General features: G+C 46.8%; 1 protein-coding gene across 3 annotated transcripts in view; it reads right to left on the reverse strand.

Annotated features, from left to right (window-relative positions):
• Positions 1 to 24,527, reverse strand: part of LOC115201685 (serine/threonine-protein kinase LMTK1) — a 100,330-nt gene that overhangs the window by 17,417 nt on the left and 58,386 nt on the right. For 2 of the 3 annotated variants that reach the window (XM_029765509.1, XM_029765508.1), the window contains exons 2-6: positions 23,800 to 23,933; positions 16,168 to 16,309; positions 6,237 to 6,316; positions 3,126 to 3,244; positions 2,530 to 2,617 (exon numbers count right to left, since the gene is read on the reverse strand). In XM_029765509.1, coding sequence (XP_029621369.1) covers positions 2,530 to 2,617; positions 3,126 to 3,244; positions 6,237 to 6,316; positions 16,168 to 16,309; positions 23,800 to 23,933 — 563 coding nt within the window. Of the gene's footprint in view, positions 1 to 2,529; positions 2,618 to 3,125; positions 3,245 to 6,236; positions 6,317 to 6,453; positions 6,529 to 6,856; positions 7,145 to 16,167; positions 16,310 to 23,799; positions 23,934 to 24,527 lie in introns of those variants that run through there. The other variant, XM_029765510.1, reaches the window with a different exon arrangement.

Here is a 24,527-nt window from a genome sequence, read left to right on the forward strand (position 1 = left end):
CCCTGGTGGATATATAGTAGAGATTCAATAGATATTCAATAGAGATTCAATAGTTATAGTATATAAAGGATGATGCTTACACAAGTAGTTACACTACAATTAGGTCACGAGTTACTGTAGGCTGAAGGACTTTATGGAAGTGAAAAGAGTGTAGGTAGGTAGTCAATGAGTGTAGTTACAGTTGAAGTCGGAAGTTTACATACACCTTAGCCAAATACATTTAAACTCAGTTTTTCACAATTCCTGACATTTAATCCGAGTACAAATTTCCTGTTTTAGGTTAGTTAAGATCACCACTTTATTTAAAGAATGTGGAATGTCAGAATAATAGTAGAGATAATGATTTATTTCAGCTTTTATTTATTTCATCACATTCCCAGTGGGTCAGAAGTTTACATACACTCAATTAGTATTTGGTAGCATTGTCTTCAAATTGTTTAACTTGGGTCAAACGTTTCGGCTAGCCTTCCACAATAAGTTGGGTGAATTTTGGCCCATTCCTCCTGACAGAGCTGGTGTAACTGAGTCAGGTTTGTAGGCCTCCTTGCTCGCACACACTTTTTCAGTTCTGCCCACACATTTTCTATAGTATTGAGGTCAGGGCTTTGTGATGGCCACTCAAATACCATGACTTTGCTGTCCTTAAGCCATTTTGCCACAACAACCCATTTGCGACCAAGCTTTAACTTCCTGACTGATGTATTGAGATGTGGCACCAGTCCCTCCTGCAGCAAAGCACCCCCACAACATGATGCTGCCACCCCCGCGCTTCACGGTTGGGATGGTGTTCTTCAGCTTGCAAGCCTCCCCCTTTTTCCTCCAAACATAACGACGGTCATTATGGCCAAAAAGCTATATTTCTGTTTCATCAGACCAGAGGACATTTCTCCAAAAAGTACAATCTTTGTCCCCATGTGCAGTTGCAAACCATAGTCTGGCTTTTTTATGGCGGTTTTGGAGCAGTGGCTTCATCCTTGCTGAGCGGCCTTTCACGTTATGTTGATATAGGACTCATTTTACTGTGGATATAGATACTTTTGTACCTGTTTCCTCCAGCATCTTCACAAGGTCCTTAGCTGTTGTTCTGGGATTGATTTGCACTTTTTGCACCAAAGTACGTTCATCTCTAGGATACAGAACGCATCTCCTTCCTGAGCGGTATGACGGCTGCGTGGTCCCATGGTGTTTATACTTGCGTACTATTGTTTGTATAGATGAACGCGGTACCTTCAGGCGTTTGGAAATTGCTCCCAAGGATGAACCACACTTGTGGAGGTCTACAATTTTATTTCTGAGGTCTTGGCTGATTTCTTTTGATTTTCCCATAATGTCAAGCAAAGAGGCACTGAGTTTGAAGGTAGGCCTTAAAATACATCCACAGGTACACCTACGATTGACTCAAATGATGTCAAGTAGCCTATCAGAAGCTTCTAAAGCCTTGACATAATTTTCTGGAATTTTTCCAAGCTGTTTCCTCTCTAGGTTTCTTCCTAGGTTTTGGCCTTTCTAGGGAGTTTTTCCTAGCCACCGTGCTCCTACACCTGCATTGCTTGCTGTTTGGGGTTTTAGGCTGGGTTTCTGTACAGTACTTTGAGATATCAGCTGATGTTAGAAGGGCGATATAAATAAATACATTTGATTTGATTTGTTTAAAGGCACAGTCAACTTCTGACCCACTGGAATTGTGATACAGTGAATTATATGTGAAATAATCTGTCCGTAAACAATTGTTGGAAAATATACTTGTGTCATGCTTAAAGTTGATTTCATAAACGACTTGCCAAAACTATAGTTTGTTAACAAGACATTTGTGGAGTGGTTGAAAAACGAGTTTTAATGACAACCTAAGCATATGTAAACTTCTGACTTTAACTGTATGTAGTCCCGTTGAATTGGTAGAGCATTGTGCTTGCATCGCCACGGTCATGGGTTCAATTCCCATGGGTGACCAGTATAAAAATGTATCTGGATAAGAGTTTCTGCTAAAAGAAAAAAATATAGGTCTTCCCTCAGAATGGACACCACATGATCATTTGATTGCCCACTCAGCACGTAATACAATATCTGGCCACTGGGGGGCAGTTGAATGCATCCAAATATAATCTGTCGCACACTAAGTGTTTTACAGCAGGGTTTTCTAAACTCGGTCCTGGCTGTACGTTTGCTTTTCACCCTATCACTACACAGCTGATTCAAATAACCAACTCATCATCACACTTTGATAAATGAATCAGCTGTGTAGTGCTAGGGCAAAAACCCAGGGTGGGACCCAGGACCGAGTTTAGGAAACCCTGTCTTAAACTGACTACATTGTCTGGAGACAGAGAGACACAGTGGTGAAGTAAGAGTCCAGTCTAGTCCAGTCCATGATGATTGTCATACATACTGTACACTGTCTGCAGTGGCCATAGAGAGATACTGTAGCAATAGAACTCCAGCTAGTCCAGCAAGCTACTGACTGCAATGGCCACAGACAGATCGTTCTATATACAGTGATGCAATGACAGTCCAATCCAGTCCAGTACTTACCAGAGGGCAGAATTCCATGACCAGCAGGTAGGGGGTGACCTCAGTGCACTGCGCCAGGCAATGTAGGAGCGCTGGGTGCTGGAGGGCACTGGAGACGGACGGGCACAATGGCAAAGAGTTAGTGGAGGCACAAAACACTGGCAGAATGGCAGAGTTAGTGGAGGCACAAAGCACTGGCAGAATGGCAGAGTTAGTGGAGGCACAAAACACTGGCAGAATGGCAGAGAGTTGGGTGCAGGCCACGCAGCAGGCTGTTAGCCAGCCTGTCAGCTTAGTGGAGTCTGCCACTAGCACAGTCAGCTCAGCTATCCCCATTGAGACCGTGTCTGTGCCTTGATCTAGGTTGGGCAAAACAAAACATGGCAGTGTTCGCCTTTGCAATTTTACTGGAATATAGACCTCCTCCATTCCTGTAATTATTGAAAGAGATTGTGATATCTAACATCTCAAAATAGGGCTACTTAATGTTAGATCCCTCACTTTCAAGGCAGTTATAGTCAATGAACTAATCACTGATCATAATCTTGATATGATTGGCCTGACTGAAACATGGCTTAAGCCTGATGAATAGATAGAGACAGAGAAAGTCTGTTCACCGGTATGGCTGGGACTCCTCCAGGAAGTGCATCTGATCCTGAACGCTGGCACTGGCCTTGAGCTCCTTAACCACCACCTGGGTGGTGTTGAGGCCCGCATTCACCTCCCCCAGGATAACCTGGTATGGGAGCCACACAGACACACACAGGGTACACACATGGGAGACACACACACAGACACACACACAAGGTACACACGCAGAGACACACAGACAGACATGAGGAGAGATGGGGAGGAATGGAAGATATACACACAAAGTCAAACAGAGAGACACAAAGAGAAACAGACAGACAGACAGCGAGAGACAGACAGCGAGACAGACAGAGAAACAGCGAGACAGACAGACACACAGAGAGACAGACAGACAGACAGACAGACAGACAGACAGACAGACAGACAGACAGACAGACAGACAGACAGACAGACAGACAGACAGACAGACAGACAGACAGACAGAGACACATAAAGACAGAAACACAGAGAGACATAAACACAGAGAGACACACAGAGAGACAGAGAGACACAGAGAGACATACAGAAACAAAAAATAATTCCCAAACAGTACACACACATGGAGGTGGCGATTGTGGAGGACAAACATGGTTGAGGAGGACACACACGTTCAGGTGAAAGGTGGACAGTCACACAAATGCAAGGAAATAGAGAGATAAACAGAGACAGAGGCATACACAGGAAATAGAGAGATAAACAGAGAGGCATACACAGGAAATAGAGAGAGACACAGAGTCAGAGGCATACACAGGAAATAGAGAGATCCACAGAGACAGAGAGGCATACACAGGAAATAGAGAGAGACACAGAGACAGAGAGGCATACACAGGAAATAGAGAGATAAACAGAGAGGCATACACAGGAAATAGAGAGAGACACAGAGTCAGAGGCATACACAGGAAATAGAGAGATGCCCAGAGACAGAGGCATACACAGGAAATAGAGAGATCCACAGAGACAGAGAGGCATACACAGGAAATAGAAAGATACCCAGAGACAGAGGCATACACAGGAAATAGAGAGATACACAGAGACAGAGAGGCATACACAGGAAATAGAGAGATACCCAGAGACAGAGGCATACACAGGAAATAGAGAGAGACACAGAGTCAGAGGCATACACAGGAAATAGAGAGATACATCAGGAGACAGAGAGGCATACACAGGAAATAGAGAGATGTACAGAGTCAGAGGCATACACAGGAAATAGAGAGATACACAGAGTCAGAGGCATACACAGGAAATAGAGAGATACATCAGGAGACAGAGAGGCATACACAGGAAATAGAGAGATACATCAGGAGACAGAGAGGCATACACAGGAAATAGAGAGATAAACAGAGAGGCATACACAGGAAATAGAGAGATACACAGAGAGGCATACACAGGAAATAGAGAGATAAACAGAGAGGCATACACAGGAAATAGAGAGATCCACAGAGACAGCAAGGCATACACAGGAAATAGAGAGATACACAGAGAAGCACACATAGGACATGCAGATTCATAAAGAGACCAACAAGAGACAGACCAGGAGATACAGAGACACACAGAGGGGTATGCATGCAGTCACAGAGACACACACACACACAAATGGACATACCCAGTCAAGGTACACAAGTGTGGGGAAAGTGTGTGTGTAAGAGTGTATGAGTGTGAGAAGGAACAGAACAAAGAAACAGAAAGAGGGAGGGAACGAGAGAATGACAAGAATCAGTTATCTCGTGTTACAGTAGCTAATTCCCAACACTCAGAGTAACATGGTTATCTAGTGTTACAGTAGCTAATTCCCAACACTCAGAGTAACATGGTTATCTAGTGTTACAGTAGCTAATTCCCAACACTCAGAGTAACATGGTTATCTCGTGTTACAGTAGCTAATTCCCAACACTCAGAGTAACATGGTTATCTAGTGTTACAGTAGCTAATTCCCAACACTCAGAGTAACATGGTTATCTAGTGTTACAGTAGCTAATTCCCAACACTCAGAGTAACATGGTTATCTAGTGTTACAGTAGCTAATTCCCAACACTCAGAGTAACATGGTTATCTCGTGTTACAGTAGCTAATTCCCAACACTCAGAGTAACATGGTTATCTAGTGTTACAGTAGATAACCATGTTACTCTGAGTGTTGGGAATTATCTAGTGTTACAGTAGCTAATTCCCAACACTCAGAGTAACATGGTTATCTCCTGTTACAGTAGCTAATTCCCAACACTCAGAGTAACATGGTTATCTCGTGTTACAGTAGCTAATTCTCAACACTCAGAGTAACATGGTTATCTAGTGTTACAGTAGCTAATTCCCAACACTCAGAGTAACATGGTTATCTCGTGTTACAGTAGCTAATTCCCAACACTCAGAGTAACATGGTTATCTCATGTTACAGTAGCTAATTCTCAACACTCAGAGTAACATGGTTATCTAGTGTTACAGTAGCTAATTCTCAACACTCAGAGTAACATGGTTATCTAGTGTTACAGTAGCTAATTCCCAACACTCAGAGTAACATGGTTATCTAGTGTTACAGTAGCTAATTCCCAACACTCAGAGTAACATGGTTATCTAGTGTTATCTAGTAATAAAAACAGAGTGAAATGCTAACTAAAAACTGCTGCATTGCGAGGGCAGGCTACACGGTTCTATCCCAGTCTTTCCGCAGCGTTCAATCCCTCTCTGTACCAGGCAGCATCAGTCAGTCAGTCAGTCAGTCAGTCAGTCAGTCAGTCAGTCAGTCAGGTAGTCAGTCAGGTAGTCAGTCAGTCAGTCAGCCAGTCAGTCAGTCAGTCAGTCAGCCAGTCAGTCAGTCAGGTAGTCAGGCAGACATCAAAGGCATGTGGATCAGCCCAGCATTACCAATAGTTACACATATTCCAGGTAATGTAGCGTGTCGGCCATTTAAACAGGCTGACTCCTAAACAAACGTAGGATCACAGCTCAGCGCATAGCAACCGTGAGCCTGCCGAAGTTGACAGAACATTTAATCTAGCTACCTCTCATAACCCCGGATCGTAGCCTCCAGCACAGTGAAAATAACCCCAAAATACACCCAAAAGAATTGACAAGAAAAAGTGAGGAGAGAGGGAGCGGTCTTACCTTTCCGAACCAGCCATCTCCGATCTCTTTCAGGTACAGAAGACTCTGGCGGCCGAGTTGTGTGGATTTCAGGAGTTGGACTTGGGAGACAGATAAAAAAAAAAGAGATTTTAGAGAATGACCTTACGACACAACTATTATTCAGCGTTGGTTTTATTTCTGACAATGACTCTCTAATTCCAAGCCTCAGAGAAATGTAATCTGGCCAAATACACACCAGTGTCCTGCGATATGAGTCATCCATCTTGCAATAGGTCGACTATCCTCTAAGACACAATCTTCGCCAGGTTGACTTGTTTTGATATTACACAAAAATGGGAGCAAAAGACACGGTCCAAAAAATAGTTTTTTTGGGGAGGGGTTAAACATATATACAGTAAAATCACCAGGAATTCAGCTAAAAATGAGTTGAAGTATTCCCACAAATAAAAAAAAGAAACGTGATCGTGTCTCAATGTAATCAAGGTATGAAATCATTGCTCTATTACAATATTATCTCTTTTGGGGGTTTGGTGCAAGTTGTGGTCAATTTGCAGTGTACAAATGATTATAATCATGTTCCGACACACCGACCATTCACTCCAACTAAAATTTCCCCGCAGTTGAATCTAGTTGCCTACCCCTGTGCTCTAAGGTCTCTCTCTTTCAGTCAGTAGCAGAGCTTGGCATCCCAGCCTCAATCCTCCTGTCCCCTTGCTGCATCCTGACCTATCTGTTAGTAGCACGGTGATGACCTGTGTCCTGCATCTATCTTTTCCTCTCCACTGCACACACCAGCATGCTCTCTCTGACTCTCAGCCTGAGCTCTCTCACTCTCAGCCTCAGTCATCCTACTCTCAGCCTGCACTCTCTCACTCTCTGCCTGCACTCTCTCCCTCTCAGCCTTGGTCATCCTACTCTCAGCCTGCTCTCTCTCACTCTCAGCCTGCGCTCTCTCACTCTCAGCCTGCGCTCTCTCACACCAGCCTGCTCTCTCTCTCAATAAGCCTGCTCTCTCTCTCTCTCAGCCTGCTCTCTCTCACACCAGCCTGCTCTCTCTCACTCTCAGCCTGCTCTCTCTCTCTCTCAGTCTGCTCTCTCTCACACCAGCCTGCTCTCTCTCACTCTCAGCCTGCTCTCTCTCACTCTCAGCTTGCTCTCTCTCTCTCTCTCAGCCTGCTCTCTCTCACACCAGCCTGCTCTCTCTCACTCTCAGCCTGCTCTCTCTCTCTCTCAGCCTGCTCTCTCTCTCTCTCAGCCTGCTCTCTCTCACACCAGCCTGCTCTCGCTCACTCTCAGGCTGCACTCTCGCTCACTATCAGCCTGCGCTCAATCACTCTCAGCCTGCGGTCTCTTACTCTCAGCCTGCGCTCTCTCACTCTCAGCTTGCTCTCTCTCACACCAGCCTGCTCTCTCTCACTCTCAGCCTGCTCTCTCTCTCTCTCAGCCTGCTCTCTCTCTCTCTCTCTCAGCCTGCTCTCTCTCACACCAGCCTGCTCTCGCTCACTCTCAGGCTGCACTCTCGCTCACTATCAGCCTGCGCTCAATCACTCTCAGCCTGCGGTCTCTCACTCTCAGCCTGTGCTCTCTCACTCTCAGCCTGCGCTCTCTCACTCTCAGCTTGCTCTCTCTCACACCAGCCTGCTCTCTCTCACTCTCAGCCTGCTCTCTCTCTCTCTCAGCCTGCTCTCTCTCACACCAGCCTGCTCTCGCTCACTCTCAGTCTGCACTCTGGCTCACTATCAGCCTGCGCTCAATCACTCTCAGCCTGCGCTCTCTTACTCTCAGCCTGCGCTCTCTCACTCTCAGCCTCGGTCCCAAAAACATCCAAATGACAATGGACTGACGGCAACATTAAACCTCTGTCCTTCCCCCTCTCTCATTCCCTCCATCTCTCTATCCCTCTCTCTCATTCCCTCCATCTCTCCATCCCTCTCTCTCATTCCCTCCATCTCTCCATCCATCTCTCTCTCTCATTCCCTCCATCTCTCCATCCCTCTCTCCCCCAGCAACGACTGATGACACTCACAGAGGAGGACAGACAGATCTTTTGTGGCAGTGTCACCCCCTTGCCCACCCCCCAGACTGGCCACACAGACCCCTCCCTGTGTGAGGGCCATATCTGACGCCCATGCCCTGTAATGTTCCAGAGGCCAGTCATTCCCTGGGTTGTGGGCGCCAGCTCATCCAGAATCTGTTCTAAAGAGAATCCCAGCCATTGTCTGGGTACTAACCCTGAGACTGTATGGTACCAGCAAGAACCAACCACACAGACACACAGACACTAAGCCTGTTATCTAGCAGCTCTGTGACACAGTGGTGAACAGTGTTGGGGGTAATGCATTACAAAAATAAGCCCTTACACCATCATATTACGCATTACTTTTTCTTCAAATTTGGTAATGTTATTTCAGTTATTTTGTCAAACAATGCATGCATTCTCTTTCAGATTCATTTCTCTAACTGGTGTGTTTCCATGATCCAACTCATTTCCTCATTTAGTTCTGGAGCATGAACACAAAGGCTGTTTGAAGAAATGTCATGACACAGTCTGTCCATAGAAATGTATGGAGGGCGCACCTCTGATCTTCGCCATTGATCACTTCAACGTTTACGTCATTTAACAGATACCCAGAGCGACTGACAGTAACGGGTGCATACGTTTTCATACCGGTCACTCCCGTGCGAATTGAACTGGCATTGCAAGCACCATGCTCTACCAACTGAGCCACACAGGTCTGTAGAAAAGCACCTAGAGGGTTCTACTGTGTACTCTATACATCTTTTAAGACTTTGAATGAAAAGACAGGAAATCTGTATGTTTGACTTTCAATATACATTGCTAATTAAGCAGCATTTAATTAACCAGGCAAGTCATCTAAGAACATATTCTTATTGACAATGACGGCCTACACCTGCCAAACCCAGACGACGCTTGGACAATTGTGCGCCGCCCTATGGGACTCCCAATCACGGCCAGTTGAGAGCCTCTAATACTGAGACGCTGTGCCTTAGACCGCTGCTCCACTCGGGAGCCCACTTGTATACTAGCACAGGAAAGCAGCACCACAGATGAACGGACAAACTACAGATCAAACCTGAGTCAGTAAGTAGCAGCACCACAGATGAACGGACAAACTACAGATCAAACCTGAGTCAGTAAGTAGCAGCACCACAGATGAAAGGAGAAACTACAGATCAAACCTGAGTCAGTAAGTAGCAGCACCACAGATGAAAGGACAAACTAGCGATCAAACCTTCTAGGTAGCCCATCTTTGGTTGAGCGATCGCAACTCGTCTTCCTCCTTCCAACAGATTTCTTGATTTTGTTTATGAAAGTAGCGCAAAAGCAATATAACTAGTAATCACATTACTTTCCACACAAAGTAATATTTTAAGGTAACGTGTTACATTAATGTAACTAGTAATATGCAATAACTAATTCCAACACTGGTGGTGAACTGGGCATCTAGTGATAACTGACCATTTAGAGTAGAGTTTACGCCATTACATCTGAAATGGCTTCTAGAATGGCTTGGAACTTCAACTTCTTAGAACTTAGAACTCGCCTTAGAACGTCTTCAACTCTGGTCTTCTTCTAGCCATGTATTATCACACCTGATTTAACTAATCAACTGTCCATTAAGCCTTTGATTAGTGGAATCAGGTGTCTTAGTGCTGGGTTGGAACAAAAGCCTGCATAGCCTGCGGTTCTCCAGGACCAGGATTAAAGGACAGACCAAAGCGGGCCATAGTAACTGCCATGAGCATATCCATACTACCATAAATTCACAGTATTTCCCGTGAATAGTAAAAAAAAAAAAGCTATCTGACAGCTCTTTATCTCTCTCTCTCTCTCCCTCCCTCTCTCTCTCTCTCTCTCTCTCTCTCTCTCTCTCTCTCAGCTGTGTGTTGTTGAGGATCGGTCTATACAGAGGCTAGCTGCCAGGCAAGACAGATGAGAAGTCTTTTTGAAAGACGAGGAGACTAAATCACTCAGTGCCAAATGGAATTCCCATTATCTTCATGGCAGCAACACACAGTCTGATCTCCTGGCTAGAGAGATCAGACTGTGTGTACCAGCCCCACATTTACCCCTTCTGTCTACCACCTTTCCCCCTTCTACCTCCCCCCTCTACTCCCCCTGTACCTCCATCCTCTGCTTCCCCCCTCTACTCCCCCTGTACCTCCATCCTCTGCTTCCCCACTCTACTCCCCCTCTCCCTTCACTTGCTTTGGCAACGTAAACATATGCTTCCCATGCCAATAAATCCCTTTAGAGAGAGAGAGAGAGAGAGAGAGAGAGAGAGAGAGAGAGAGAGAGAGAGAGAATATCTGTCGATCATCGGACAGCAGCCACATGGTCTTATGGTGAGATCATAGGGAGTGGTCAGAGCGAATCGAGGTTCTGACTTCAGCCCCCTAGCTGCCCAGGCCCCCGCCCTTAACCAGCCCTGTGTGTCCCTATAGGCCTCCTAATCACTACAGAAACACCACACAGCTATACAGAAAACAACCAACATACAGAACAGATAGTTTTGTTCCACATAGGCCTACAGTACCACAACTTGTTCCACTAGTCTTCTGTGATGGTCCACAATCATATTTCACTCATTATGAGTTAAGCACCTTGGGGACAAGATTACTCTCATGTCATCCACTCTTTGTGCTGGGTCTCAGAGTAGCAGTGTTAATCTAGGATCAGGTCCATATAATAATATTCATTATGATCTAAAAGACAGAACTGATCCTAGATCAACACTCCTACTCTGAGAAGCTTTATGTATATGAGCCCAGGCTTTGAGGAACAGTATATTGGAATGGCTGGTCAAGCAGCAGACTGACCTATGAACTGACCCACACCCAACTGTGTGGTACAAGTCATTATTTCAGCTCGACCTTCCGATGTCATGAATGTATCTGCGTGCATCAGCCCCATAGCTTACACGTCAACAGACAACCAGGGCTATTGTTACGGATAGAAAGGAAAGACTTGGAGAGAAAGAGAGGGAGAGAATGTGGGTTTGGCCAGCTGGGCAGCAGGCAGATGTTTTTGTGTGTGTGTGTGTGTGTGTGTGTGTGTGTGTGTGTGTGTGTGTGTGTGTGTGTGTGTGTGTGTGTGTGTGTGAGAGGTGGAGTTATAGAAGCCAGCGTGCAGGAAACCTGACGAGACTACGTCGGGAAGTGGATTAAACCGTCTATATCCGTTCTATTGGTTAACGTAAAATCAATGGAGAATAAACTGGACGAGCTCTGTTCGAGACTATCCTATCAACGTGATCTGAAGAACTGTAATATCCTATGTTTCTCTGAGTTGTGGCTGAATAAGGACATGGAAAATATACATCTAGTTGTTTTTTCTATACATCAACAGGACAGAACAGCAGCGCCGGGTAAGCTCAAGGGGGGTAGTTTGTGTCTCTTCGTTAACAACAGCTGGTGCGTGATCTCTAATATTAAGTTAGAGTACATCATGATAAGCTGTAGACCATACTATTTACCAAAACAGTTTATCTATATTTTTTGTAGTTGTCTACTTGCCACCACAACCAGTGCTGGCACTCAGACCGCAGTCAACGAGCTGTATAGGGCCATAAGAAATTAAGAAAATGCTCCTAGTGGCCGGTGATTTTAATGCAGGAAAACTGAGATCTGTTTTTACCTCATCTCTACCAGCATGTCACCTGTGCAACTAGAAGCGAAAAAACTCTAGACCACCTTTACTCCACACACAGAGACGTATACAAAGTTCTCCCTCGCCCTCCATTTGGCAAATCTGACCATAACACTATCCTCCTGATTCTTGCTTACAAGCAAAAACTCAAACAGGAAATACAGTGACACACTCAATTCGGAAGTGGTAAGATTAAGTGGATGGTAAGCTACAGGACTGTTTTACTAGCACAGACTGGGAAATGTTCCCGGGATTCATCCGATGGCATTGAGGAGTACACCACATCAGTCACCGGCTTCATTAATAAGTGCACTGACGACATCGTCCCCACAGTGACCGTACGTACATACCCCAACCAGAAGCCATGAACTACAGGCAACATCCGCACTGAGCTAAAGGCTAGAGCTGCCGCTTTCAAGGAGCGGGACACTAATCCGGACGCTTATAAGAAATCGCTCTCTGCCCTCCGACGAACCATCAAACAGGCAAAGTGTCAATAAAGGACTAAGATTGAATCCTACTACACCATTTCTGTCGCTCGTTGGATTTGGCAGGGCTTGCAAACTATCACGGATTAAAGGGAAATCCAGCCGCGAGCTGCCCAGTGGTGCAAGCCTACCAGATGAGCTAAATACCTTCGATGCTCGCTTCAAGGCAAGCAACACTGAACCATGCAATGGAGCACCAGCTGTTCTGTGTAATCATGTTCTCCGTAGCCAATATGAGTAAGACCTTTAAATAGGTTAACATTCACAAGGCCGCAGGGCCAGAGGGATTGCCAGGACGCGTACTCAGAGCATGTGCTGACCAGCTGGCAAGTGTCTTCAGTGACATTTTCAACCTCTCCCCGTCTGTCTGTAATACCAACATGTTTCAAGCAGACCACCATAGTCCCTGTGCCCAAGAACGCCAAGGTAACTTGTCTAAATAACTATCACCCCGTAGCACTCCCATCTGTAGCCATGAAAGGCTGGTCATGGCTCACATTAACACCATCATCCCAGACACCCTGGACCCACTCCAATTCGCATATCGCCCCAACAGATCCACAGAAAATACAATCTCTATTGCACACCACAGTGCCCTTTCCCACCTGGACAAAAGGAACACATACTGTACATGAAAATGCTATTGATTGACAACAGCTTAGCGTTCAACATCATAGTGCCCTCCAAGATCATCACTAAACTAAGAACCCTGGGATTAAACACCTCCCTCTGCAACTAAGCATGCTCCCTCAGGGGAGCATGCTTAGTCACATTCTGTACTCCCTGTTCACCCATTCCCATCAACGGGGCAGTAGAGGAGCAGATCGTGATCTTCAAGTTCCTTGGTGTCCACATCACTAATGACCTATCATGGTCCAAACACATCAACACAGTCTTGATGAGGGCACGACAACGCATCTTCCCCCTTAGAAGGCTGACAATACTTGGCATGGGCCCTCATATCCTAAAAAATGTATATAGCTGCACCATTGAGAGCATCTTGACCGGCTGCATCACCACTTGGTATGCTAACTGCTTGGCATCTGACTATAAAGCGCTAAAGAGGGTAATGCGTAGGGCCCATACATTACTGGGCCGATCTCCCTGCCATCCAGGACCTCTATACCAGGCAGTGTCAGAGGAAGGCCCTAAAAATTGTCAAAGATTCCAGCCACCCAAGTCATAGACTGTTCTCTCTGCTACTGCACGACAAGTGGTACCGGAGCACCAAGTCTGGGACCAAAAGGCTCCTGACCAGCTGCTACCCTAAAGCCATAAAAGTGCTGAACAGTTAATCAAATGGATATCCTGACTAATTGCATTGACACCCGGCTCTATACACACTCACTGGTCTCTATACACACTCACAGGACTCTATACACACTGACTGGCTCTATACACACTGACTGGACTCTACCCACACACTGACTGGACTCTACCCACACACTCACTGGACTCTACCCACACACTCACTGGACTCTACCCACACACTGACTGGCTCTATACACACTGACTGGACTCTACCCACACACTGACTGGACTCTACCCACACACTCACTGGACTCTACCCACACACTGACTGGACTCTACCCACACACTACCCACACACTCACTGGACTCTACCCACACACTCACTGGACTCTACCCACACACTGACTGGACTCTACCCACACACTACCCACACACTGACTGGACTCTACCCACACACTACCCACACACTCACTGGACTCTACCCACACACTCACTGGACTCTACCCACACACTCACTGGTCTCTACCCACACACTGACTGGACTCTACCCACACACTCACTGGTCTCTACCCACACACTGACTGGACTCTACCCACACACTGACTGGACTCTACCCACACACTGACTGGATTCTACCCACACTGACTGGACTCTACCCACACACTGACTGGACTCTACCCATACACTCACTGGACTCTACCCACACACTGGACTCTACCCACACACTCACTGGACTCTACCCACACACTGACTGGACTCTACCCACACACTCACTGGACTCTACCCACACACTCACTGGACTCTACCCACACACTCACTGGACTCTACCCACACACTGACTGGACTCTACCCACACACTCACTAGACTCTACCCACACACTGACTGGACTCTACCCATACACTCACTGGACTCTACCCACACACTAGACTCTACCCACACACTCACTGGACTCTACCCACACACTAGACTCTACCCACACACTCACTGGACTCTACCCACACACTGACTGGACTCTACCCACACACTCACTGGACTCTACCCCCACACTCACTGGACTCTACCCACACTCACTGGTCTCTACATACACACTGACTGGACTCTACCCACACACTCACTGGACTCTACCCACACACTCACTGGACTCTACCCACACACTGACTGGACTCTACCCACACACTGACTGGACTCTACCCACACACTCACACATACTATAAAACACACACACACACACTGACATATTGACACACTGTTTATTATCTATCCTGGTCACTTTCATCTCTACCTACATGTACATACAGTATTATCTAAATTACCTCAACTACCTCATACCCCTGGACGTTGACTCGGTACCTGTACTCCTTGTATGCAGTCTCATTATTGTTATTTTATTGTGTTACTGTTTCTTCTTTCCTTTTCTCGAGAATTGTTCTTACTTTTTAACTCAGCATTGTGGGTTAGGGGCTCGTAACTAAGCATTTTACAGTAAAGTCTACACCTGTTGTATTTGGCGCATTTGACAAATATACTTTGATTTGATAGGCCTAACCATGGTCCTGGGCAGTAGGGATGAGGATATGCCTAGCAGTGGTCCAGGGCATTGGGGATAGGGGATGGGGATATGCCCAGCAGTGGTCCAGGGCATTGGGGATGGGGATATGCCCAGCAGTGGTCCAGGGCATTGGGGATGGGGATATGCCCAGCAGTGGTCCAGGGCATTGGGGATGGGGGATATGCCCAGCAGTGGTCCAGTGCATTGGGGATGGGGGATATGCCCAGCAGTGGTCCAGGGCATTGGGGATGGGGGATGGGGATATACCCAGCAGTGGTCCAGGGCATTGGGGGTGGGGATATGCCCAGCAGTGGGCCAGGGCATTGGGGATGGGGGATATGCCCAGCAGTGGTCCAGGGCATTGGAAATGGGGGATATGCCCAGCAGTGGTCCAGGGCATTGGGGATGGGGGATATGCCCAGCAGTGGTCCAGGGCATTGGGGATGGGGGATATGCCCAGCAGTGGTCCAGGGCATTGGGGATAGGGTATGGGAGATAGGCCCAGTGGTCCAGTGTTAGGGCATTGGTCACTGACTCTGGGGAGACTTTGTGGGCTAAAGAGCCAGAATATACAGTACAGTATGCCCTGACATCCTTGAAGACTCCTCACTGAAAACACTCTAGTCTACTGCAAGGTTTCCATCACTTTGTCAAGGAGAGAATAAAGGCACAAAACTTTTCCCTTTATTGTCTCACCTTTATTTTACCTTTTACGCAACCTTTTATATTGTATTCCCTTTGAGAAAAGCTGTGAAAGTGACTATATGAATTTGATATGGTTCTCTCTGACAGTCATCCCCTGAACATCCCTCCTCACAGAGCTGACTTGAAATGCTTAAAGCCTCATGGAAAGAAATGTATTTAAATTGAACTGAACTGGACAAAACTTAACTGATATTAAATGAGGGAGAGAGAGAGAGAGAGAGAGAAAGAGGAAAAGTGAGAAAAGTGTCATTTCATTTTATCAGACTCAGACATGTAGGTCCTACCTGATCGTCCTGGTTGTTTGGCCACAGGGAGTGACACCTCAGTGAGGGGTAGGATGTAGACATCAGGTCCGCTCTGGGATGCAGGTGACGCCAGGGTGGACAGGTCCGCCTGGTACTCCTCCCCCTCGGCATTCTCAAACTCCTACAGGACAGAGGGGCAGAGAGGTCAGAGGACAGACAGGCCATTAAGATCAGAAGTTCAGTGTGTTTGAGATGAGTTTGAGCAAGGTGAGGTAAAGAATCCCTTAGCTTGATCACACAACGCAAAGTTCTTGGAAAAACAAGATGATTTATATAGCAGTGATTTTGTGCAGTCCGACTGCAATGTAGTCGATCAAACAGACAATATTACCTTTAAAAAAAAAAATCCTGCAGTAAACGGGAACGTAATCCAATTCCGGGAATCCATTTGTCCCCATAGCAGAGAGCAATAGGTTGAAGCAACATTGAGAGGGGAAAGGAGGACTTTGTCTCTCTTTGTCTTTGTCTCTCTGTCTCTATTTCTGTCTCTGTCTCTGCCAGGGGAAGCTGATGTCAGGCAGTTAGGAGGGAATTCCGACCAGAGTTAAGCGTGCCTAAATGGAATGGAATTATCTTTTTATGCACTTTTCTCTCTATGTGTATTCTGACCTTGAATTTAAGCATGAGAATAGCATGCTATTCATCTGTTACTTGTTTGGGGTGGAGATCAACGAAATGAAGGTGCACTGTAAAAAAAAATGAAAAATGACGTTTAAACTAAATATTTTTAAGTAACTGGTTCCACAGCTTTTTTTTTGGTTTACCCAGCTTTTTTGGGGGGGGTTTACCCAGCTTTTTTGGGGGGGGTTTACCCAGCTTTTTTCGGGTCAAAATGTTACCTGAACTTAAAATGTTTACTTGGCCAAAACTTATCTCCAACATACCAACATGATAAAAGGTAGGCAAAAATTCAGTCAAATTAAAATGATGTGTTTGCTCAATTTGACTCACATGTTCATTCAACTAGAAATTACCATTTTGGCAACTTAACAAACAAAAAGGCTGTAGAACTAATAATACATTTATAACTATCATTCCATTTACTTTTCCTTCCTCGTTCAGGTCTGTGTAGTTGTTCCTGAGAGTGGCTAGCAGTTATTTACATTACAATCCCCTGCTGACACAATATCATGATTATTCTAAATGATTTTAGACATTGTTCTATGCATTGAACCGTCAGGCAACATTAAGTTCAATGATGAGATGGCCCCATTCCCACATTTGGAACTTTTGATGGTACAGTAGAAGCAAAATTCAGCATCCTGCAATGCTTGTTGTAAAACCTCTAGTTAACACTGGTGGATTAAACACTGTGCTCAACAATGCCTGCCAAAATGGGTTAAATTGGCAAATGATCAGATACATAAGTCAATGAAGTCAATACTATAGAAGAAGTGGTATAATTCTGCACTAAACAGAACTTGAAATACCAAAAGAGTGTTTTCAATCGTTCTCCCGGTAATTCTCCCAGTCCCTGGCAAGGTGTTGCATAACTCGTGATTAAGTCATGTTAATCAATCAACACACAGTGTAATGTTTCAAAACATCTCAGAATGATGTTTCAATACTACAGCGAAGTGAAGGTTTTGTCTCCTTAACGTTGGTGGAAGTTCAGTTTCCAAAGCACTTTATTTGAACTGTAAGACATCAGATCCATTCTGGAGCCGACCACACTAATACATATTGGATATTAAAGAGGAAATCCCTTGGAGATTCTTCTCCAAAGCTTTGAGACTGAAGTGACACAATAAAGAAGGGATGATGATGAGTGAGAGATGGGAGAGAGAGAGAGAGAGAGCGAGAGAGAGAGAAATGGGAGAGAGAGGGAGTGAGAGAGAGATGGGAGGAGAGCGAGAGAGAGAGAGAGAGAGAGAGAGAGAGAGAGAGAGAGAGAGAAAGATGGGAGAGAGAGTGAGAGAGATGGGAGGAGAGCGAGAGAGATGAGAGAGATGGGAGAGAGAGCGATGGGAGAGAGAGAGCGATGGAAGAGAGAGAGCGATGGGAGAGAGAGAGATGGAAGAGAGAGAGTGAGAGAGAGAGAGAGAGAGAGAGAGAGCGAGAGAGAGAGAGAGAGAGAGAGAGAGAGAGAGAGAGATGGGAGAGAGAGCGATGGAAGAGAGAGAGAGAGAGAGAGATGGAAGGGAGGGAGGGAGGGAGGGAGGGAGGGAGGGAGGGAGGAGAGCGAGGGAATTGGCAAGATTTGGGGAGTGGATATCAGTGTAAAAGCCCCTCAGTTGTAAGGAGTTTAGTGTGGGGGTGGATATTATGGAAAACTGTGACCCTTTGTAAACTCGTCCTGCACCCACTCCCCTGACTCCCCCATCCTCCTCACCCCTCTTTCCATCCCTCACTCACTCAATCCTGTCCCACGAGAGAACACACACACATATGCACATACGCAGTCTCACTCAGACAGACAGACGCGCACACACACTCCCTCTGGTCTCCAAGTCCACAGCTTCACACGGCCCCTCGCGACCCACCAAACATCTGTTTCAGGATCAGAGTTCCTGCGACACAGGCCTCTGACACGTACCATTACAGAGATCATGCACACGCACATAGTTCCTGTAAAATGCACAGCTACAGAGTTCACACAAAGACACAAATATCCACTCACATCTCTCTCCCACATAGATCTAACATCTCTCTCCCACACATACAGCTACATAGATCTAACATCTCTCTCCCACACATACAGCTACATAGATCTAACATCTCTCTCCCACACATACAGCTACATAGATCTAACATCTCTCTCCCACACATACAGCTACATAGATCTAACATAAACACCCAGCCCTCTCTCAGCCCTCTCTCAGCCCTCTCCCAGCCCTCTCCCAGCCCTCTCTCAGCCCTCTCCCAGCCCTCTCTCAGCCCTCTCCCAGCCCTCTCCCAGCCCTCTCTCAGCCCTCTCTCAGCCCTCTCTCAGCCCTCTGTCAGCCCTCTCTCAGCCCTCTCCCAGCCCTCTCCCAGCCCTCTTTTAGCCCTCTCTCAGCCCTCTCTCAGCCTTCTCTCAGCCCTCTGTCAGCCCTCTCTCAGCCCTCTCCCAGCCCTCTCTCAGCCCTCTCCCAGCCCTCTCCCAGCCCTCTCCCAGCCCTCTGTCAGCCCTCTCCCAGCCCTCTCCCAGCCCTCTCCCAGCTCTCTCTCAGCCCTCTCTCAGCCCTCTCTCAGCCCTCTCTCAGCCCTCTCCCAGCCCTCTCTCAGCTCTCTCTCAGCCCTCTCCCAGCCCTCTCTCAGCTCTCTCCCAGCCCTCTCTCAGCCCTCTCCCAGCTCTCTCTCAGCCCTCTCTCAGCCCTCTCTCAGCCCTCTCTCAGCCCTCTCTCAGCCCTCTCTCAGCCCTCTCCCAGCTCTCTCTCAGCCCTCTCTCAGCCCTCTCTCAGCCCTTTCACACATACAAATAATGCATTATATTTTATAGCGTTTTTTCAAGGATCCAATTTTGCTTTACAATTGTAGAAACAAATAAACTACAAACAATACATGTACTACTATTGTGCTAACTGGTTTAATTTAATGGCATCAAAGAACTCTCCGCTAAAAACAATACAAATGAAATAATTTCTATTACAATCAGCATTAGGACTCATTCACAGCTAGAGTTCAGACTACACCCACTCTCCACATAACATCTATCTGTTCTTACCTGAGCTCAAGTTCCATTGGGAAAGCCGGCATGTTGGTCACTCACACGACACAAGTTCACTTGTACCCTGTACCCGAATGTCTCAGCAGAACAACAAGCTGAAAGCACCTGCAAACTCCACCACCACCACTCCCACCAAACCACCCCTCCCACCTACACACATGCACCCAGGGGCCCCATGAAGGCCCAGCTGGCTTGAAGGGCATGTGGGTGGCGGTGCCAAACACAGAGCCGACAGTAAGACCATGGTCCTGCAGCTGAGAGTGACTTATTCCAGCAGATCGCTGCTTTCTAGCGCTCCAGTGAGACCAGAATGGTCTATCTCAATGTCATGGATGGAGAGAAAGAGAGAAGGATGGAGAGAAAGAGAGAAGGATGGAGAGAAAGAGAGAAGGATGGAGAGAAAGAGAGAAGGATGGAGAGAAAGAGAGAAGGATGGAGAGAAAAGGAAGCGGTAAAGGGAGGAGAAGTGTTTCCCAGTCCAACAGGCAGTTCCTGTGAGAAGGGAGGGACAGAGACAGGAAAGAAAGTGGGAGGGGGGGGTTAGTGAGAAAAAAAACGAGAGAAATGGAGCCCCCACAAAAATGTGAGGCAGAAAAAAGGAGTGGGAGGGAAGGCTTTACACATTCTGTCCTCATGACATCATACTCTCCCCTCTTCTCTAGTTCTTTCTCTTCTATCACTCTCTCTCTTCTCCTGCCGGGGAACATGTGCAGAGCAGGCCTCTTCCCCACAAGGATGAGCGAGCACACACACACACACACACACACACACACACACACACACACACACACACACACACACACACACACACACACACACACACACAATAAATATTCCTATCATCTCCTCTTCCTGCTCTGGGAGAGGCTGTGTGTAATTCCAGATGGAGGTCCTGGGGCGCGTGGGGCCGGACGTACTGTGGGCTCTGGGTTATGCCCTTCCTCAAGCCCACTCACCCCTTTTCCCACTCCCCTCTCTCTCTCTCTCCCTCACCTCTCCCTCTCCTCTCCCCTTTCCTTTCTCCCTGCTTTCTCTTTCTCCTCTCTCTCTCTCTCGCTCTCTCTCTCTCTCTCTCTTATCTCCTCTCTCTCCCTCTCCTCTCTCTCTCTCTCTCCTCTCTCTCTTTCCTCTCCTCTCTCTCTTTCTCCTCTCTTCTCTCTCTCCCTCTACTCTCCTCTTCCTCTTCTTTCCTTTATCTCTCCTCTCATTCATTTCACTTAATTTCTCCCTGCTTTCGCTCATCCTCCCTCTCCCTTTCCATCAAAATGCACCTTGGGCTCTTCCTCACGCCCTCTCACATCTCCTCTACCTCCCCTCTTTATTTGTCTCTCTCTCTCCCTGAGTATTCTCCTAGACCGCACCAAAGACACTTATATATGACATGCTATACTGTAGAGGCCTACACATACAGGATGTTTCAGATACACACACACACACACACACACACACACACACACACACACACACACACACACAACTGCTATGAAGTCCCATCTTTCTTTACAGTAGAAACTATGAATTCATATTCCTTTACCATTTAGCTGACAGTAAATTCTAAACCAATGATTCCAACTTGATGTGTTTGTCATTGCATTTCTCTAAAAGAAAGAGTCAGAAAACATGGTGACATGTGGCCTGTCTCCACAAGTTCAACTAGGAGAGGGAGCTCATGTTAATTACTTCTGCCCTGTCTGTCTCTCAAACAGAGCAAGTGACAGAGAGAGAGAGCGAGAGAGAGAGAGATGGAGAGAGAGAGAGAGATGGGGAGAGAGAGACAGGAGAGAGTGAGAGAGATGGGGAGAGAGAGCAAGAGAGAGAGAGCGAGAGAGAGAGATGGAGAGAGAGAGACAGGAGAGAGAGCGAGAGAGAGAGCGAGAGAGAGAGATGGAGAGAGAGAGACAGGAGAGAGAGAGAGATGGGGAGAGAGAGAGATGGGGAGAGAGAGAGCAAGAGAGAGAGAGCAAGAGAGAAAGAGACAGAGAGAGAGAGACAGGAGAGAGTGAGAGAGATGGGGAGAGAGAGAGCAAGAGAGAGAGAGCGAGAGAGAAAGAGATGGAGAGAGAGAGACAGGAGAGAGTGAGACAGAGCGAGAGAGCAGGCGGGTGAGAGAGAGAGAGAGAAGGGTAGAGAGAAAGAGAGAAATTGAAGTTCTAAGAGAGAAGAAAAGAAAGATCATTAGTTATGAACAAGACTATCAACCTTCCCCAGTGGCAGATCCTTGACAGGCCTCAGGAATGACCTCCTTCCCCCGTTCTTCACTTTCTTTTTCTTATTATATTTTTCAAAGTCACTGTGGCATGAATCTTCCTTTGAAGCAGAGGGGGGGACGGACGACTGTAGGTGACTTGCATTATGCTAATGAGACATCAGTGGAGTATCTGTGCCTTTGTTTACCTTTGAAACCATCCTCTGTGTGTGGTATAGAGGAATATAAAATAGCCTGTAGAAACCACTGTGTGGGAGAGGCCTTCTGTTGGTGAGACAGATGGGCATCGATGAAGATGGCACTCACGCACGTATGACTCGCGCTCGCCTGAGTGTGTGTGTGTGTGTGTGTGTGTGTGTGTGTGTGTGTGTGTGTGTGTGTGTGTGTGTGTGTGTGTGTGTGTGTGTGTGAGTGTGTGTGAGTGTGTGTGAGTGTGTATGAGTGAGTGTGTGTGTGGGAGTGACTGTGAGTGTGTGTGAGTGACTGTGAGTGTGTGTGAGTGTAAGTGACTGTGAGTGTGTATGAGAGTGTGTGTGGGAGTGAGTGTGTGTGTGTGTGTGTGTGTGTGTGTGTGTGTGTGTGTGAGTGTGTGTGTGGGAGTGAGTGTGTGTGACTGTGAGTGTGTGTGACTGTGAGTGTGTGTGTGTGTGTGTGTGTGTGTGTGTGCGTGCGTGCGTGTGTGCGTGCGTGCGTGTGTGTGTGTGTGTGTGTATGAGTGAGTGTGTGTGTGTGGGACTGACTGTGAGTGTGTGTGTGTGTGAGTGACTGTGAGTGTGTGTGTGGGAGTGACTGTGTGTGTGTGTGTGTGTGTGTGTGTGTGTGTGTGTGTGTGTGTGTGTGTGTGTGTGTGTGTGTGTGTGTGTGTGACTGTGAGTGTGTGTGTGGGAGTGACTGTGAGTGTGTGTGTGGGAGTGACTGTGTGTGTGTGTGTGTGTATGTGTGTGAGAGTGACTGTGAGTGTGTGTGTGGGAGTGTGTGTGAGTGTGTGTGTTCTGCCCTAGTCACAGGTGTCACTCATCAGTCGCCAATCAGAAGACACACCTGCTCCTTTTCCCTTACCCAATCACATCCCCTTTCCCTTACCCAATCACATCCCCTTTCCCTTACCCAATCACATCCCCTTTCCCTTGCCCAATCACATCCCCTTTCCCTTACCCAATCACATCCCCTTTCCCTTACCCAATCACATCCCCTTTCCCTTGCCCAATCACATCCCCTTTCCCTTGGTTTAAAAGGATCCCAATCAGTTCTCTCTGGAGATCTCTTTTGTTTTTGCACCTACATGTCACTTTGTCCGTTATCCTGTGAGTATTGTGTTGTTATGGTGTTTGACTGTTTGTTTGATGGTGGGAAAAGGGGGTACCAAGACAAGTCGTCCATGGGCCTACATTACCCGTAGGTAAATATTGTCTAAGAACCCTAGTTAGAACTGGCCAACCACCCACTGTATTTTATTGGTTAGTTAGCTAGCGGTTATTGAAGTAAGACTAGCTTAGGGTTTTTTTATATTTATTATTTATTTCCTTGGGTCCAGCTCAGCCCCTTACCCCCCCCCCCCCCCTTACCGTGTGTTTAACAAATAAACCATAAGTGTTAGACGGTAGATTTAGGTTGTCTGTTTTTAGTTCTCACTGTTCCTTTTCACTATTATGATTTGTATGAGATATGTTACGGGTCTCGTTTCCATCCTCCCTAGACTGCAGGGCCAAAGGGGTTCGTGTGTGTGTGTGTGTGTGTGTGTGTGTGCGCGTCTCACCTTGAAGCCGATGTGCCCCTTCTTGCAGCAGAGGCAGGCCAGCATGAGGAAGACAAAGGTGAAGAGACCAGAGAAGGAAACAGCCACAACCGCCAGAGAAGACGGCCAAGTCATCCCACTTAGCGGAGCGCCATCTGCAAGACAGAGTTAATACAACCAGAGAGCCAATCAATATCTTTATTCACCCAGTTGGGAATTTGAAAAAAAAAGAACATTAAAAACAGTGACAACCAGACAACATACAGTGATTATACAAAACATTAGGAACACCTTAATATCTCGTTGCACCTCCTTTTACCCTCAGAACAGCCTCAGTTTGTCGGGTCATGGACTCTACAAGGTGTCTAAAGCATTGCACAGGGATTCTGCTCCAATGCTTCCCACAGTTGTGTCAAGTTGGCTGGATGTCCTTTTGGGTGGTGGACCGTTCTGGATACCAGTGGAGGCTGGTGAGGGGAGGACGTCTCGTAATAATGGCTGGAACGGAGCAAATGGAATGGCATCAAACACAAGGAAACCATGGAAACCATATGTTTGAAACCATTACACAGATTCCGCTCCAGTCATTACCATCAGACAGTCCTCCCTAATTAAGGTGCCACCAACCTCCTGTGATACACACTGGAAACTGTTGTGTGTGAAAAACCCAGCAGAGTTGCAGTTCTTGACACAAACCGGTGCGCCTGGCACCTACTACCAAAGGCACTTAAATCTTTTGTCTTGTCCAT

This window comes from Salmo trutta, chromosome 10 (genome assembly GCF_901001165.1).
Source record: "Salmo trutta chromosome 10, fSalTru1.1, whole genome shotgun sequence".
Lineage (NCBI taxonomy): Eukaryota > Metazoa > Chordata > Actinopteri > Salmoniformes > Salmonidae > Salmo > Salmo trutta.